Source organism: Cryptomeria japonica, chromosome 5 (genome assembly GCF_030272615.1).
Source record: "Cryptomeria japonica chromosome 5, Sugi_1.0, whole genome shotgun sequence".
NCBI classification, from domain to species: Eukaryota; Viridiplantae; Streptophyta; class Pinopsida; order Cupressales; family Cupressaceae; genus Cryptomeria; species Cryptomeria japonica.
In genome coordinates, this window is record NC_081409.1 from 585980556 (window position 1) to 585999672 (window position 19117).

General features: G+C 34.9%; 1 protein-coding gene across 1 annotated transcript in view; it reads right to left on the reverse strand.

Annotated features, from left to right (window-relative positions):
• LOC131029527 (uncharacterized) overlaps positions 1 to 19117 on the reverse strand; it is a 262593-nt gene that overhangs the window by 149971 nt on the left and 93505 nt on the right. Inside the window, exon 4 of the mRNA XM_057960031.2 lies at positions 11652 to 11764. Within this exon, the coding sequence (XP_057816014.1) occupies positions 11652 to 11764 (113 nt within the window). The remainder of the gene's footprint in view (positions 1 to 11651; positions 11765 to 19117) is intronic.

Genomic DNA, 19117 nt, shown 5'->3' on the forward strand with positions numbered 1-19117 from the left:
GCTCCAAAGAAGCTCTTCAAATTCCAAACGGAAGAAAAATAATCAAAGCATGTGAAAATGAGCCTCAAAACGTACTTTTATATTAACCCCAAGAAACTTTTCAAAAGGCTTTCAATTTCCCACACTGCTTTATATTTTAAGGGTAATATTATATTTTGAAAACATCACTAAAGTCACTTCATAATATTTTATAGAATTAATTTAATAATAATATTACCCTTAAAATATGCTTTTTCGGATAATATTAAATAATTGACTTAAATTATTTCCTTTTACCTGAATTTAGCCTATGGGAATTGAATAGGCTAATAAATCGCTCCGAACTACTCCTCAAATGGGGACATTACAATTGGATACCGGGTTCTTCATTGTTATGCATAGGACCCACTGATCATGAGGATAAGTTAAAACTCATAACAAACTTCACACTGTCCTCAACTGAAAACTTACTCTTTATGTGCTGCAAAAAATTGTCAAGATCTAGTGATGGATTCTTCATATGTATTTTTTATTTAAGCAATATTTTCAAAGTTGGATTACGTTCAAGAAACTGATCTTCATGTAACTATTATCCGCCATGGACATCATGAGAAATATCAAGCTCCTATAATTAAAATTTCTCATCACAACCACTCTCAATACTCACCAAACTTGAAGCAATGACCTCGTCTGAGTCTTCTAACAATGGAATTAGATGTTGGAGAAAACCATCAGTTTCTAACATGGGAGTCTATATTTCTTCATCAGAAATAAACTATGACTTTCACAATCGATGCTTATGGGAAGTGTTGATGTTGAAGTTGAAAACTCTTGAGAAAAAAAAAACTTGCTTTCTTTGATTACTTCTATTGTAGGCTCTTTGAATGACCTGTTGAATAACAAAGACAAACTGCCGGATTCTTCATCCAGTTTACTGCAACTAACTTCTTATTTACAATTTGACATTCTAGATGTTTGTGTGATTTCACCTTCTATAGGGAATATATGGCATGTCTGAGTAACATAAAATTCATCTTCCATAAGCATCCCTTTTTCAGCCTCAAAGAACTTGAGCAAAGTAGGCAAGATTTCTACTTCTTATGGATACTCTTATTTCCTCTACAGCTCATGATTATGTTAACATGTGGCATCATTCAATGCATGGTTACGAAAACTATTTCTTACCTCTTCAAGTTTATATTGGGTATTTCCCATCACAAAGCATTGACTGGATGTGTCTAGAAGACATTCAAGGCAATCTAAAAATCCTTGTTTTTTCGAAGCTATCAATATTTGTATGAATCTTTGCATCTCAGCACAACTTTCTCCATCATGTTCACCTGTTGCATGGAACAAGCAAAATGCGTGTGCTGGAAGATTAATTTTTGCTATCAAACTTGGTGGTTAGGTAGGTACATGAAAACTATCACTGACATAATTGATGAGAAAATCTTTATTACTTGAAGGTGGAAATTGCTCGAGTGGTGAGATGTTCAAGGGAACCAACAACCTAGTTAAAAATTTCTATACCTTTATTGAAGTGATCTTATGATCCTCCAACTCGATGATGTGGTCTTGAGTGTCCCTCAATTCTGCAGCATTTCCTCTCTTGAGAAGGAAAGTAACTTCTAATGATAGAACATTGATTACGCAACCTAGAAGAATCTCAAAGGGATTCAAAGTGAGGAAGCTCATGGTTTTCTAGCAGTGTCAATGGACCAACCTGATTTCACCATGGCAACAATCAAGGCGGTCAATTGTTGTTGATGCGATTACCCTCATAATCAACCATTGAATGTATGAATTCTACTTTTGAATCTAATAAATATTGCTAAGCTTTGGAACCTTTGTGCCACATGTCAATGGTGCAATAGATAAGACAACAAACGTATGTTGTTCCCCAACCAAGTGGCCAAAAACTCTTAGCATTTTAATTGGTACCTTTCAATGTGATTGAAAATAGAAAAAATGTGCTATAGAACCACACTTTGAATTAGAGGTGGAAGCTCCCTTCAAATTAAGAACTAACCAAAACTGCACAATATGCACTTGTTTACAGATTTTATAGTGTTTTTTGAGGGATTTCTTATTCAAACTACATAAACTTTAAATAATGTGTATACTCTCAGGTTTGTCTCGTGTGAAGTTAAAACACTCTTTCAAGTTTCAACACAAGGTAAAGGATTTTATGTTTTTTCATAAAGAAATCTAGATTGAACAATGCAAGTACACATACAAAGTTGAATAGGCTACACATAAACATGAATGTGATGATCAAATTTAATACAACATTTAGTACAAAGCCGTGATCTACACCTTCAATCTCACCGAAGCAAATTAACTCTTTAAAAACATAATGAGACATCTCAATAAACATTTTTAAGCAAGATAGGCATAATAAATGTCATTGAGTGAAAACAAATTCTAGATAACAATAACACTAAATACTCAATGAATAGCAAGTCTAGCAACATGCAAGTAAGAAAATTACCATTGATCAAATTAAGTGGAAAATTTACAAAGCTATTGCATGAAATAAATTGACTGTAACTATGATTACAAATCAATCCTATCCACTACTTCTAATAGTACAACATCAAACCGTCAAATGAACTAATGATCAAAAATTATTACAATTTATCTTTTAATGTTCATCTCTCTCACATGACTAGATAGAAAATCTAACAATAGCCAACTCCTCAAAAACTCTTCATGCCAAAATAGACTTTATTGGAAGGCAATTCTGGATGATAAAATTGCTGAACCTGATTTCATTAAACCTTAAACCTTAATTGAAAATTACAACTAGAACTATAATTGGCAATACATTAATAATAATCACTTCTCTTCCACCACACTGTTTATCATTTTTTGATATCCTGATGTCTTTGACAAAAAAATCTTCTTTCTAATCTGATCAACCAACTTAGAAAAACAATCCTTCACATGTTTATTTTTCTATCTGCATGAAAGCCTTATTTTCAAAAAGGCAAGAGTTAAAAGAGTTTTGGCCTTGTCTTAAGAAGAACAAAACCTCTATAAACTCGTGCCCATAATGTTTGACACAACCACAATTAACTCATCACTTAAGCTTCTGCAATTAGGAGACAAAAGTATCTTATAAAATGTTTGTGAGTATCCATATATCTTCTCCTTGGACATGTTTCTCTTAACAAATTGCCACTTCATAGACTAACTCGTGTGCTCTCTTAATCCTTTAAATACCTCTTCTGGTTGGCACAAATCACTTAATGGAATGTTACTTATCTTTAGGCATGGCTTCACGCTTGCAATATGTCATATCCCCTCCTTGATTGTTATATATATATCCTAAATGAAACAATTATTATTAATTAATATAATAATTACCAAATAATGATTATTTGAAATTTATTTATTTATTAAATACTATTATTTAATTAATATTTATTACTAATAATACTCTTGAAATATTCAAATTAAACTAAATTACTATTATATTATAAACATAATTTATATATTAAATGCTTTTAACAAAATGAATAATAAACTATGACTGAACTGCATCAATCTCTAAATTGATTTAATAACCCAATTCATAATAAATTATTACTACCATTGAAGAGTCAAGGGGTACGAATGAACATGTCTCTTATTAAGAGACGTCTTGCTTTGTGGAGATTAAAAGGGATCAGACCCTCCCTTACAAGAGATACACGGGGTTTGGACTGGAGAATCGGAACTACGATTAAGTTACAGGCAGCAACTTCCTTGTTCTTAGTGAGATGCATGGGATGTGCTTAATAAGTATGCCTCATATATGAAGCCTGATAATGTCTGTATGCAGAAGTTAATAGTAATATTAATATAGACTGCAATACGATTGAGTCTTATTTCATTTTATATATAATGGCAGACCAGATCTGATGCATGTCAGATCTGTCTGCCTTTAAAACCACTATTATACTAGCAATTAATGCTAATAGGCAACCAGCAAGGATAGAAAAACTCAGTGATAGGTACGAATGGAAAGGATTTCTGATTTTATTTAAATAGCCAATAATCTGTATATTAAACCTTATAGGAACTTAATTAAATTAGTCGCATTAATATGGTATAAAGCTGAAGAAGCAATTTATATATAATTATTCAAACAGCTTTAGAGTGACTACGCATAATATTACTGTAGATAATATATATATATATATATATCAGTTAAATGAGTCAAAGGTAATCAAATTCAGTTTGCACAAATTGTTGATAGTAATATAATTATAGTTAGATGCACGGTAAGGAGAGGAAAGATATATTGTCTGCAACCATCGAATGGATTGGAAATGATCAGATCAGATTAGAACTGTTATTGAGTTACAGGCAGTAACATCCCTGTTCTGGGTGGTATGTATAGGGGATGTGATTAGTAAGTATGTTTAATATATGTAGCCCGAATATGTTTGTATGCAGAATTTAATAATAAAATTGCATAGACTGCAAAATGTACAATAGTAATATTTAATTCATAACAGTGGCAGACCAGATCTGTCATGTGTCAGATCTGTCTGCCCTGTTACCAGCCATTAGAGATATTCATAACTAATGTTTCAAGTAGTGATAATTTCAATACAGTATATAATAGGTATTTAGCAAATACTTCAATAATTGGTTATATTATTTAATTAATATATTTATTTATGTGTATATATTCAAACCAGAATAAGGATAACTATATATATACATATATAGTAATGAAGTAATAACAATAATGCTATATACACACATAATGTTTTAATCAGACAAATAACATTATTAGATTGTAAACCAGAAAGAGCCCAGAAGATAATACATGGTAAGCAGAATACGTTTATATGCATAATCCTTGTTAGTATGTTACTACTGTCAGTGTTTAAGAACTTAGGAAAGGAGGTGTTTTCGTGTTGGGGACATTACAGTTGGTGTGACACTTGCATTAAGAAATTATGGGTGTATGATAGATGAACGATTTATTTGTAGTTAATCGAGTGAGCAGTGGAATATCACTGATTGGATTCATGTTAAGATGGAAATGTCTCCTAATATATTTTGTGTGAGTCATAAGTATATTGAAATGGATTAATTATGTTTAAAACATAGTCGGGGACATTACACAATACTCCCCAATATTTATGCTGATTTTCACCTTTTGAAACTTTGACTAGACTACTACCTCACAAATCAAGTCAAACTTCATATGATACAAATCCTTCTTACTTTTCCTGACTGTATGTTATATGCTTTAAAATGGTTTGCTAATTTGACACTTTATTTGTGTTCACTAACCTTTAACACATTACTAGGCACGATTTATTGACCTTAGTACATTGTTTTTAGATGACATAACTTGTAAAAGTACACCTGTTTTTATATTCTCCTAGGTGCGACTTTCTTCATTCTACTACAAAATTTTAAATAATCAAAACTCTTCTAATATGCACTTGTTTTTCCTTCTGTTATTTTTTTTTTATTTTTTTTATTTTTTTTAAATCAGATTAATAGCAAGATGTCTTTATACATTCGCTTCACACTTTGAGGCTATTAAAACGATTCACTCTAGATTTCAGTGTATGCAGTCCGAACTGCTATATATTATCTGAACTGCCAATGGATGGAATATAATATTCAGTATGATATATATATTATCTGTGATCTGCAGATGGAAGAATGCAATATGCTGATGGAGTGAACTCGATCTGCTGAAGGATATCGATCTGCTGTGATAGAAGAGCCAATCTGCTGATGACGACTTCCACTTAGGAAGCTATCGATCTGAGATGTGAAGATACTTCGATATGCAATTGTGAATATTCCATCTGCTTAAGGGTTTACCCGATATGCTATATGTTCATTTGTTTTACTGTCAATGAACTTCAACTATTCGGATTCCTTTTCGATGAAGGGGAGAATGCATTGCATATATATCCGCCGATAGGAGATGATCTCCAAGACTCGGCTCTCTTCAGAGAGATGCGACTATACATAATGTGTCGCACCCTTCCAATAATGAGTTGGCGGACAAAACAAACATTAATAATAATTGCCTAATCGGTTATGCACATATCGATTTATAATAACATTAATTTTCTTATTAATTATGCATAAGAAATCGGCTAAGGTATATAGTATGGCTAAATCAAAGTTCCCAGACTCGGACTCGGCTCGGACTCGGCAAGGCCGACTCGACTCGTGACTCGGCTATGACTCGGCAACGACTCGGCAATGACTCGGCAAAATTAAAAAAACCTTGAAATTAAGAGATTTTTAACAATTTAAAACTTGTTTCATGCACCCATTATTGAATAAAGCCCAATTATAATGTGTGCTAGCTTGTTATGCCATGAAAGGCATGTTGGTAGAGTATCTACTTGTTTGGGGCTTCTGTTTAGTATTTTCTTTGGCCAAATTGAAATTTTGGGAGCACCAACATGAGACATCATGAACATCTTCACTTGGAAACTGTAAGGAATGCTTGTGTATGGTAGCATTAAATAGTGTGCTTTTTGAACTTAGGTTTTACCTTGGGACTATAGTTGACCTTGGTCTTTCTTGGACCTCTTAGTTTTTAGGCTATATATATGCTGGATGGAAGGGGGAATTGTGAGGCCAGAAGGGTTTGAAATATGCTCCTCAGAGACATGTCCCTTGCCAAAAATAACCTTGTGCCCCATGGGGGGATTTTTTGGTATGTGGGGATAGGTAGGAAATATCCCCAACTCACCCCCTTTTTTCAAAATTTTAAGAAACATCCCTGTTGTGAGGTACTCACACATCGCCCCATTGCAAATGAAGACCCCCACTTTTTGCTTTCTAGGGTTAGCTCTTTTAGTTTTGTTGTTGGTCGTTTTAGTGTCTTAGCCTTTGCATTGAAGGGATTGAGTTTCTCAAAGGTCATCAAATCAGGTGGATCTCCTCAAGGTGGAGTGAAGGAGGTTAGGTCAGTTGAGTGATTAGGGGTTATTTAGATCATTCCTAGGGTTTTTGTGTACTATCTAGTCACGCTTCAAGTTGCTAAATCAAACCTTGGTTGAATGCATAGTGTCCTCCTAGGTCCCATCCCTTACATCATGGTCAGAGTGAACTCGCCTTAAAAATCTGGAATGTCATCCTGATCCTGAAATGGCCTGAAATTTGACTAAGTCTGGAAATTTGAAGGATCCTCCAAAAACTAGATTTTGCATTATAACTCATGGAGGTCCGAAACCACTCTCAAACATCCTGACAATATATATGGAATATAACTTAAAGTATAAGAAAGAGAAAAGACATAAGGAAATGTCACTTATACTTAAATGTTATATTCCATATATGAATCCTGACGAAGATACTAACTTGTCAAACAAGTCAAAACATTGACCTGTGGTGGCCGAGTTTTGGAGCTTGGACTCGGCGAGTTTTGCCATAACTCGCCTGACTCGCGAGTTAGGCGAGTTATGGTCAAAACTCGGCGAGTTTTGCCATAACTCGCCTGACTCGCGAGTTAGGCGAGTTATGGTCAAAACTCGCCGAGTCCGAGTCCCGAGTCAGCAAAACTCGCCGAGCTTGGCTCGACTCGCCAACTCGGCGAACTCGCCTGACTCGCGGCGAGTTTGGGAACTCTGGGCTAAATACAAATAATCGAAACACCAAATATGTAAGGCCAATAGGCCATTCACATATTTGGTCTCAGTTAGTCGGCCTGTACGATTACTACCAACGCTATATCATCAACATCTTCAACCTTTTGACTTTGATTCATCTTTGACTAGTCATTTGACATTATAAAGTCTTTCCAAATCCTTGCTGGTGCAATTATTTTGGTTTTACTAAAGCTTTTCATTGTGACGAGCACCTATGAATATGGCTCAAAAAATTTGACAAATTTTATTTAGTGATTGGGTGTGTATCTATATAGTAGGTGTGCATCATCCCTCATTTCTGCATCACATGACTATAAAAGCGACACAATTTATTCACTTTGTTTGCAATTCTGTTTTAGCTGACTGGGCTCCCAATAGCTACAGACTTCTTTTTCTGTATTGCTAAAATGGAAATGTGAGCCCTCCTTCTCCATGTTGGCACACCTTCCTAAACCCCACTATAGATTTTTGTAAAAAGACACTTTTTTTGTGAAATCAATACCTAGCATAAGGCACAGTTCTCCTTCTTAGATCACACTTTTAAAAAGTGCAACGGTCTTCAATAAAGCATTCTTTTCACCTCTTTATTTTTTATTTTCAATTCTTAATGTTTAATAATAATATCAATAAATAAATAATAATTAAAATTGACAGACAAGCTATGAAAATTTGGCATTTTGAAACTCGACTTTCACACAACCGAAAATGACTATTTTCAATTGTGTTTTAAGTTTTATGTAACACAATCAAGTTTCAAATTGAGTACAACAGGCTACTTTACTCATTGTTTAGAATAATTTTAATTAATGACAAGTTTCCACAATCCATATTGTTGCTGGATTGTTTCTGGATTCAATTGTGTTGGAGTTTTTGCATCAATGTTTTGGATCACGCTCTATGATCCATCATCAGAAAATGGAGAGTTGGAGGAGAAGAAAATAGTTTTTCTTTAAAATTCCAATCTTTCTCACTTTTTCACAACTTAAGCATTTGCATTTTAAAACAATGATTTAAGGAATTTATAATTATTATTTTAAATCACTAAAATTTATATTTTTTGAAACCTATAAATAAGTGCTTTGAGCACATAACTGAAGAATGACTATTGACATTGTGCTTATGCTGCCGAAATTGCTAAATCAAACTAGTTTCTTGTGTTTGTGATTCCATTAAGTAAACAGAAAATAGATTTCCCTAGCAGACTTTGTATTGAGGTTATCTATCTACCTAGGATGTGGCTTTGTATACAAATTAAGTATTTAATTATTGGAATTGATTGTCATCTATGTGTTGTATCTCTCATTATTGCATATAATGAAACGTTGGTCTCTATTCTTAGCCAAAAGAATGGTGTTGATTTTGTGTTTAGATTTACTATTCATTCATAAGAGCACTACATTTTCCCTTGCAAAACATGGTTGTTAACAATCTAGTACTTGTATCCAAGACAAAAACATAGGAAAGTAGTCATTTCCTTAAATGCAAAAGCTCCAAGAAAATGTTGTATGGTGTTGAAATTGTATATCTTGTCTGTGATTTGGTGTCTAAGATCAATACAGCATAGCGTCATGGTTTAGTTTATATTTCAGGTAGCTTCCCCTCACAATTTGAAGAGAGGTTTATCCTCACACAATGGTCCATTTTGTGTTGTCTTGTGAAAGAAAAATTAAAACATTAATGCATTGTCTTAAATGAGCTCACAAGTGTGGTTGTTTACGTTATTGTTGTAAGTGATATCCAAATTGCACTCTCTTCCTTAAGTGTTTGTCTAATTCAAACATATGCCTTTAACATTTCTTTCATGGTTGGTTTGATTTTCTCTATACACCAATTTAAGGAGTGATGTTCGGTTTAAAGGTTAATTTGATCCCTAAGTAATTGAAGATGTTGCCTTACTATTTCGTATGAAAATAAGGTCCCTATTACTCAATATCAATGAACAATTCATATAGAGAAACATTATTTTTAAGTATTGTATGCAATTAAAAACAAAGTGGCAAACAAAGAAACAAAACGCAAAGAACTGCTTCTATATAATGTCCTTATTACAACTTCTGTTAGACCTTGATGAAGAGGAGTTGCACCCTATGTTCCTCTTAATATGCTCTTGAATTTTTTTATGCAGTGATCGAGGGATGTGGTTGCTCTCAAATTAACAACAAACAACAGCATTCATGGAATTTTACTTATGAAAATAGCCTCCAAGAGGTCTTATATATAGATTTTGCGGACTTTGGATCATGGATGGAGATTGAATCTTAAGATCAAGGGCTAGGGATTCATGAGAGGATTGGAAAAAGAAGAGGCTGCCAAGTGGCACCTCATGATGGGTGGATTTAGGTGGCTCAAGAATTAATATGATTTGAACAGCTACAATATTCTTATTTAGATCAAGTGTCTAAGATTAAATCTCCTCGCACATGCATGAGAAGATTTAAGGGGGAGACAATTATAACAAGTATCCTCTCACACGTGTGAGGATACAAGGGGAAGAGGAAATGTGACGTGCACTTACCCATGAAATCCTTCTATGAAATTCTAACCCTCCATCTTAATCTTAGAAAATATACACTATTCACAATGCCTCATGTGATCTATCACATGTGTATGAGAGCTCACATGGGGGAGAGAGATTTGACATATGTGAGAGATAACATGGGGTATTGTGAATGGTGTAGATTTTCTAAGATTTAGATGAAGAGTTAGGATTTCACAGGAGGATTTTATGGGTATGTGGGCTTAGATGTAACTAATGATTAAGTTAATTAATCATGTTTAACTTCGTGTAAATGATTAATCAAGTTAATTAATTGTGATTATGAAAGTGAAAAAATAAAAAATTAAATAAATAGAATCATCTATTTAATTTTTCTCTGTGTCTAATGGGCTCAAATAAATAAGTTTTTAATCAAGAACCTTACATGAAGGATTGATTAATCCAATAAAAAGTCCTGATTTATTCAATTACATCTAAAAGAATTATGAGATGGATTTAGTTAATGTTAGAAGAAAAATTAGGATAATTAATTAAATAAATTTATTTAATTGATTAAAGGGAGACAATGAAGAGTTAATAAGATAAGTAGGAGGATAATTTTAGGTGTCTACAAGTATCTCTATGGGGCTTTCTATTTTACGAGTAATTTAACAAGGGATGAATATAACTTAGTCTATATAATTTACCATGATTTGGTTATTACATTTTGGTTGCAAGCAAGTGAATGACAAAGCTTGTGGGTAAATGCTTTCAAATTTACTATCAAGTATAGATAAGAGAATCCAATTTCTAGCGAATTCTCCATCATTTCTTTTAACTTAACAATTTTCAAAAGGTCTTAAATATTTATCTACACTTTTCCCTATACTCTTTTGGTGGACATACGTGGTTGAAGCTTCACAAGTTCTATTTCTATCTAAATGAATTGCATAAGAGGATGCCATTGAACTCATAAAGTATATGTATTTAGGGTGATCATATTTGGGCTCTTCCGCCATTCTTTTATAGAATTGAAGTCATTTCTATAGAAAACATTGACGATGTTTTACCAAAACTTCATTACAAATTATTTTTTTATTTTACTAGCAACGTACTCAATGTTTTTAATTAGATTGTAATGTGCGATAGTTGTGGTTGTGCCTTTTTCGCAGTCTTGCAAAATGTGCATTTCAAAAAAAAAAATTCAAGATATCCGTGTGTAAAGAGTCTTCAATAGCCAACAACCCAAATTGATTCCCAAAAATGATTGGCAAGCGAAAACTTGACATTTGAAATCACATATACAAGTTTAAGTTCTCTCCCTTCATGGCCATGTGAGAAGATGATAGTAAAAATTGAAAAAGTATTTAAGAGAGAAGTGTCTATAGATTTTTCTTTTCATTTACAAGGTTTATTTGCAAAGGAGAAGAAAATTAAAAACTCAAGGACGAATTAGGATTTAAGGAAGAAGACCTTGATGCTTCTATTTAGTTCTTTAAAAATAGCATAAATCTCCACCAAACAAAACTAACACAACATTTCTATAAAAATCAACCAAAATATTTTACCTTCCAAATCATCCCACGTATCATAGAGTGCAGCAAAAACAAGAGGGCGCTCATCTTGAAAATATATATAAAAAGGTTGCTTCTTTGCTCCATCCTTTTTCCACTCATAGAACCTGAAAATAATTAAAATAGCATCACATTATGATCACAAAACTTCCTAAACGCATTGAATATACAGGAAATAAAGCTATGAAATACTAGTAACATCTAGAACATACATATTAGGAAAAAAACATAACATTGGGTAATCTACACAAGCCTTCCGACCAAACAAGGAATCAAAATTACATACGGCTTGCAAGACATTATACAATGACCTACAAGTAGCATATTACCATGTCATTTGGGTAAAAGACAGAATTATTTTTCATAGACCAATGGAAATATTGAAATAACAAAGGGTAAAACCTACATTTCATGAGGACGAATCCCCTAGGCTTTTCTAACCACCCATATACCAATGACATATCAGGACATGGGGCAGCATCAGAAATCTCCATGAGCTGTCCCATACCCCTCAAAACTGATCAGAAACATTCCCATCCCCAGCCAAAAAGGCACAAAAATATGCCACTAAAAAAAATTAAGAGGGACCTTTAAAACACTAAAAGAATCCATGGACCAACCTTATTGAATTGAATGAATGTGCAACATGAGCAGGCAGTTTGCATCATACCATTTACTATTGCAGCAGCATCCATATTGTTTAAGGCTAACTCTTGAAGTTTACTATTTCATGAAGAGCACACGGTTATATTGAGAGGGAGGGGGAGGGGGGGTGAATCAGTATAACAACAAATTTTACCAATTTAAACTAGCATTATTCACCAACTTTCAACAATCATGCACATAAGAAGAACACAATAACACAATGTCTACATAGAAACCCTAATGGGAAAAACTACGGCAAATTAATGCTTTTTATATGATTCTTCTTAAACAATGTTTGTAGGCACCAATCCCTAAGTTTAATTTGTGAGCACCAACCCACTGGAAGCACCAACGCCAACTTCTGAATTTGTAGACACCAACCTACTAGAGGCACCAACCCCTAATTCAAATTCATGAGTACCAACTCACTAGAGGCACCAACCCCTCATTCAGTTAAAGGCACCAACCCCTCATTCAGATTTCCATCTTAGTAATGTTGCTTAATCAATGGATGATGGATCCACAATTTACTATAAATCTTCTCCACAAATCTGTTGTATTGTCTTCCAAAAATTTCCTATAAGCATATTATGAATGAACACAATCACCTCCTTCAAAATCTGCAACAGTTCCTTCAATTCTGCTACAAATCTGACTAGTCACTTTCACAACCTGTGTTGTACTGCTGCTCTATATTAACCTTAGATTTGCCACAAATTAAACTACAATCTCCTCATAAATCTGTCATCAATTCTTTACTATACATCTGAGATAAAATTCTTTATTTAGTCTGCAGTCTATCTCCTTATCACGGACTCCTGGTGCATAAGTTTTATGTTATTGAACCACGCATCAACACTCTCTTACACACAACAAACGCACTTCTCAAACTTCAATGTTTATCTTATATCCTTCCAAGAGGGATTATTCCCTAAAGGACATCTTCTTTCATGAATGAATAGAACTCTCCACTTAATCGCACCTCTTCTTTTAAATAAGCATATTAATGAACAAAATGCACTCAACTATTATCTCCTATATATGGATCAGACCAAATTGCACCTTTCTGAATTAGCAAATTATGTATTTGTTTTTATAAGCATTAACAAATCAATTCTTCCTTAATCACATCGCACCCTCTAAATGGTTTTGACCAAGTTGAATTTCTTTGTCTTAACGGAAACAGCCATACTTTATTTTATAAAGAAATCGTATCATTTTTTATTTTGCCTTTTACTATTAATTCATGTCTTCTTTAAGTGTTCGCTGGCCATTATGGAATTAGTATAGTAAACAAATCATAATCAATTTGCACCTCTCTAATCTTTGTTTTATTCACTATTGTCCTTTCTTATTTTATCCCATATGGGTTTGTCTTGTGTTGTCTATCTTATGTGATGCACAGGGAAAAAAAGCTTTTGATCGTTGCTCCTTAAATATACATGGAATCGCTGCCTTTTCAATGATGTGCTTACCTTATATTATTCACCCTTAATCGCTGCACATAATACTAGTTGTCCTTTATATAAAGTGTAATGGCTGCTTTGTTAGGTGTTGCCTTTTGTGACTTTGTCCTTTTATTCCAGCTGTCTTTTTTTTGTCTCATTCTAAATTTGTCTTATTTGCTTTTTTTTAAAGTGTTTTGTCTTTTGTGTTTGCAGACCTTTCAGCATAATCATTCGCTGTCTCTTTTCTTCTGATTTAAACCAATTGCCATGTGTTGCATATGGCTATGTTTAATTTTCTGTTTTATTAAGTGCTGACTTCATGCTAAGACATTTTGTCTTTTGTGCTAGGATTATTATTTTAAGAATATTCTTTTGGATATTATTTTAATTTATAATCTTCACTTTAGGAATATTGTTGTTTGCTTTAGAGTGCTGCTCACTATCTTGAGTATACAAATGCAGTGTCCCCATTTTTCTTGTGATCACTCAGTTGCATAGTTTTGCCTATTAGCCATCTCCGCAAACAATTACAAAGGCTAGGGGATGATTAGCTTTACCAACAGGAATCTATACTTAGTCATTTTTTGCCCATCTCCGTAGGCAATTACAAAGGCTAGGGGATGAATGGCTTTACCAACAGGAGTCTATACTTAGTCATTTTTTGTCCTTGGTGAGCTTAAGTTACATAGACTTTATAATAATTCATTATAAAGTTACTTTTTTTATAATTAGAAAAATTATAAAGTAACTTTATTAAAAAGGAGATTAAAAAAAGTTATTGATGAATTATAAAATGACCCCTTGGCACATTTTCCTAGAAGTTATAACTTAATAATATGGCCACTTTTAATGAGGACTTACACCCTCATTGGGTTAAACCTCCTAGGGGAATAGGGGAAGTTATTTTTTAATAAAAAGAAACATTTTAACATGTTTTTTGATGCCAAAAGTACAACCTTGACCCAAATTCAAATTAGGGTTTGAGGAATGTTTAAAAGACATTGGCGGCAGCATTTTATTCAATATTCATTGGATATTTGACAATTTCTTCCCTGGACAACGCAGCAGCAGACTTGATTGGAGTTTCAAGTTGAGAACGAAAACTCTCACCCTTATTCAGTGTGTGGACGAAAACCCATTCACCTTTGCATTGAAGGAATCCTCTTTCAGGTCATTAGGAGCCAATATCTAGAGGAAAAGTCATACTTTCAGCAAGAATAAATCATCTACAGCACATTTGAGCAAATTGGAACAGATTGGGGAACATTTTCCAGCAGTTATTGTGTTTTTAATGCTGGCCATACCATTCCTAGCCTAGTCGTACCCTCTTTGCTTCTCCTGTGAAGCCGATTGACCACACAGGGCGCCCTTACAATCAGCAAGAGGCTAGTGGTTTGGACTAGGCGGATTCCACGCAAGTGCATTCAGTAACTTCCTTCATTCAATCTAATTAACCATCATATAAAATGAAGATTCAACAAGAGACCATGCATATTGCAAAGAAACGACACATTTCACCTTAACTTCAATGAAAATGGACCTCATTTACAATTTAGGCAACAATTTCTTGCCTTCTCCTCCTAATCTACTTTAATTGCTATTCTATTCACTATTCTAGCTACTAACTCCTATTAGATAACTCTTAACTATTAAACAACTAGTAACCTTTTACAAATGAAGAACCAAAGCTTTATATAGGGAGCTCTTTACAATTCAATGGCTCAGATTGATTTACAATCAATGGCTAGGATTACAAGATGAAAACCCTAATTTGGGTTTGTTACAACAAACTCCCTTAGGCAATGAGAAAATTACATTCAAAATTTGAGAACCAATAGATTTCAGGGGTAGGTGCCTCGAAGTTTGTGCATCACTGGTGAGTCAAGTACATTGAATCTGGACATGTTGAGGTGGAGCTATCTGATTTGAGGAACAGTGACTGGGATGCCACCATGTCTGGTACTTGCTCATATCTCTTTTGATACATAATTTGGTGATGTTGTGAAGCTAGCTTTGGTTAACTCTTGTGAAACTATCTGCTTCTTCAACGTTTCTTTGCACTAACCTCGGTTGACCGTCCTCTATCCTTGTTGTACTTGATGAATGATGTACCTCCTTGACTCCCATGTGTTTGATGAGGCCTCCTCATGGTCGAATTACTGCTTCTTAGTAGCTCACTTCGCCCTGAAGTGTTTGTAAGGTCTTTCTTCAGATATCTTGTGGTTTCTCCATGTGGTAGAATGAAGATCTTGAGAATAGCTTACAACTCCTCGAACACTTGAAGTCTTCCAACGCTTTAAAAGCACCTTGAGTCCTCTTGCATGCATTTGAAGTATCCTTGATGATGATGGAACTTGGATAGGTCTTCCTTGTCTTGGCCTGATCCTCCTTCATCTTGATTTTATTAATCTGCAAAACAAATAAAGGATGATTAAGTATTCATGATACATTTGTTCTAACATGATATTTCTCACCTAAAATAATCAACAAGAAGGCATTAGAATGAAATTCGCTCAGGATCCTCTCCAAGGACAGTCCCTATAGTGAAATTCGCTTTGGGCCCTTCAGAAGGATCAGGAGGGAAATTGGTAATCTCACCTAATTCCCTATTCATAACTCATTCTTCAAGGCAATAAACTTCATAATTGTGCTCCTTCCAGGTATAGACAAGCCATTTGCTCTCAAAAATTGCTTAGAACGAGGTTATCCAAGTGCTAAGGCAAGGTACAAGGTCCATTGAAGAAGTTCGCTTTGGACCCTTTGGAAGGGTCAGGAGCGAAATTCTTCCTTTAGGTTGAATTCCTCCTTCTTCTCACTTCATTTTGCCTTGATTTTCACCTTTCAATCCCTCTCTCATGAAGACATCATTTATTTGACCCCAAGGAAGGCCTAAAAGAAGGATTTCGCTTTGGGCCTTGGCCAAGGACAGGACCTATAAGGAATTTCACTCAACCCTTTGGAAGGGTCAGAAGCGAAATTGACATTTCTAGACAAATCCTTCACCTTTTGTGATCACAACTCACTCAAATGCATGCCTAGGGATACCTCTAAGTTTAATCAACCTCCATCAACGTTAGGCTTGACACAAAATTGGGAGCAAAAGGAGGTTTTAGGAATTTCGCTCTGGACCCTTTGGAAGGGTCAGGAGCTTAAAAAAATTTCGCTCTAGACCCTTTGGAAGGGTCAAGAGCGAATTTGGCATTTATGCCCAGATTATTGACCTTCTCATCACTTGAATCTATGGCACACATCAATACACTCTCAATGGCGTCCTAGGAACAAGGTTGATAAAGCAAATTAGGACCTAGAAGAGAGATCCAAGGAAATTCGTTCTAGACCCTTTGGAAGGGTCAGGAGCGAAATTGGTGTTTTAGCCTTAAATATCACTTAAACTTTCAAACTTTACCCTTACTCACATTGTCCTGACCTCAATACATGCTACCAAACCACCTTAAAGGAGTTCTTGGCTCAAAAGTTGGATTACAAGGACATTTTAACCATTTTGCCTAGGTACCTCTAGAAGGACAGGACCTATCCAAGAATTTCGCTCTGGACCCTTTGGAAGGGCCAGGAGCGAATTTTGCAAAAGTGCTTAAATTCTTGTCCTTTTTCCAAATTTCAAAGTCTAGGCTTGGTCGTTAGGCATTTCCAAGGGCAAAATAGGTCAATTTTATACCAATCAAATCCCAAAGGACCAAAACTCATCATCCATTGACTTGACCAACTCAAACCGTTAAAGGGAAAATCCTTGATGATACTCACTCACAAACCTTCATTCACTTTAACTCAAAGGCATAACCTAGAAACAAGAGCAAAGGCCTCACCTAGAGAGGGCTTTCACAGAGACCCTGACTTAGACCACCTACTAACCCACTTCAACTTAAGCAAAGCGTTCTATCCTAATGATCTCTCTGTCAACTTTCACTGCAAAGACTAATAGCCAAGACCAGGCAATCAAGCAAAGAAAACTAACCCTAGAAAGCAAAAAGTAGGGGTCCCCATTTGCAATGGGGCAATGTGTGAATACGTCACAACATCTAGCGCCACCTCGAATGAATTTTTCTGAACATTTCAGAGATAAAGACCCAATTGACACTTAGAACCTCTGGAAAATTCAACCCAACTTATCAAGCGACTAGAAAATGTACTCAAAGAAGGAGAATCTTAACCAGATCAAGACACTTGGTCTTTGATTACCCATGTGTGTGCAAGTGTATTCGTTCCTCTCGACAAGGCAACTATGACCTTCAGGTTCCCCTGTGATTGGCTACGTAGTATATCTAAACTTCATAAGCATCATGGATAGAGCCTCGTTGTCAATCAGACGTCCATAGTCCTGACAAGGTTATCGCCGCAATCTCACGAACATTGCTCCATTGCCAGTCGAGCATCTATAGCCCTGATGGAGTTACTCGCATGCTCCCATTAGCCAATTTTGATATTTCAATTTCATTTTCCCTTGATTTTTCTCTTTTGATATTCCTTTTTCATTCCGTCAATTCCTTTGGCTCGTAAGATATGAAGCTTACTAGGGTTTGAGGATTGCGGTGGCGCTAAAGCCAGATTTTAGATTTTTCACTAATCACAGCTTCGCCTGAAAACCATAATGACTCGGAGTCTATTAATGTGTAAAGATATAGTAATCAAAAGATGTCGGCATCAAGACACAGAAAGTGATTCCCTTCCAAGTCAAATACAAGTCCTGATCAGATGATAAAGCTGGAGAGGAATAACCTCGGATTCAAAGCACTTTATGAATGGATATCTAAGAAATGAGTCTAACATAAGATCCAAGATGTTGCCAGTGTGTGATAAATAACACACACCTTTCTCACAAATGGAGGTTCCTACTGAGGACACCTAAACTAAACAAACCGACCAACCGACAGACCGACTCAAAGCAAACTAAACTAAAGCAAACCAAAAGCCAACGAACTAAACTACTCGAGCCACCAAAGAATCATGAATCAAATGACTCAAGGAAAATTAAGAACGGGGCTCAAAAGACCCCTAACTTAAAACACACAAAGGAAAAACCTACTCTAAAACTATATACAAGACTCTCAGACTCAACATGACCCAAAGAAGCAAAATATGCACATGACTTTACATGATTTCTCAAGTTGTTCAACAAGAGCGTGGCAAAGGTGATGGTTCTCAGACTAGCAAATTCATCTTTAAATACAGAAAAGCAAGCTCTCACCATGCATCTCTCATATTGAGGAAAGTTTTCATGTAAGATAATCAGTTGAGGTAACTCATCAGGACCATGATCTATCCAAATGCAAGTTGTTTTCCCATAACCCCCGTAATCAAAACCATAATAACTATCAAGGCTAAGATTAAGGAAAGAGACAACTTGGCATA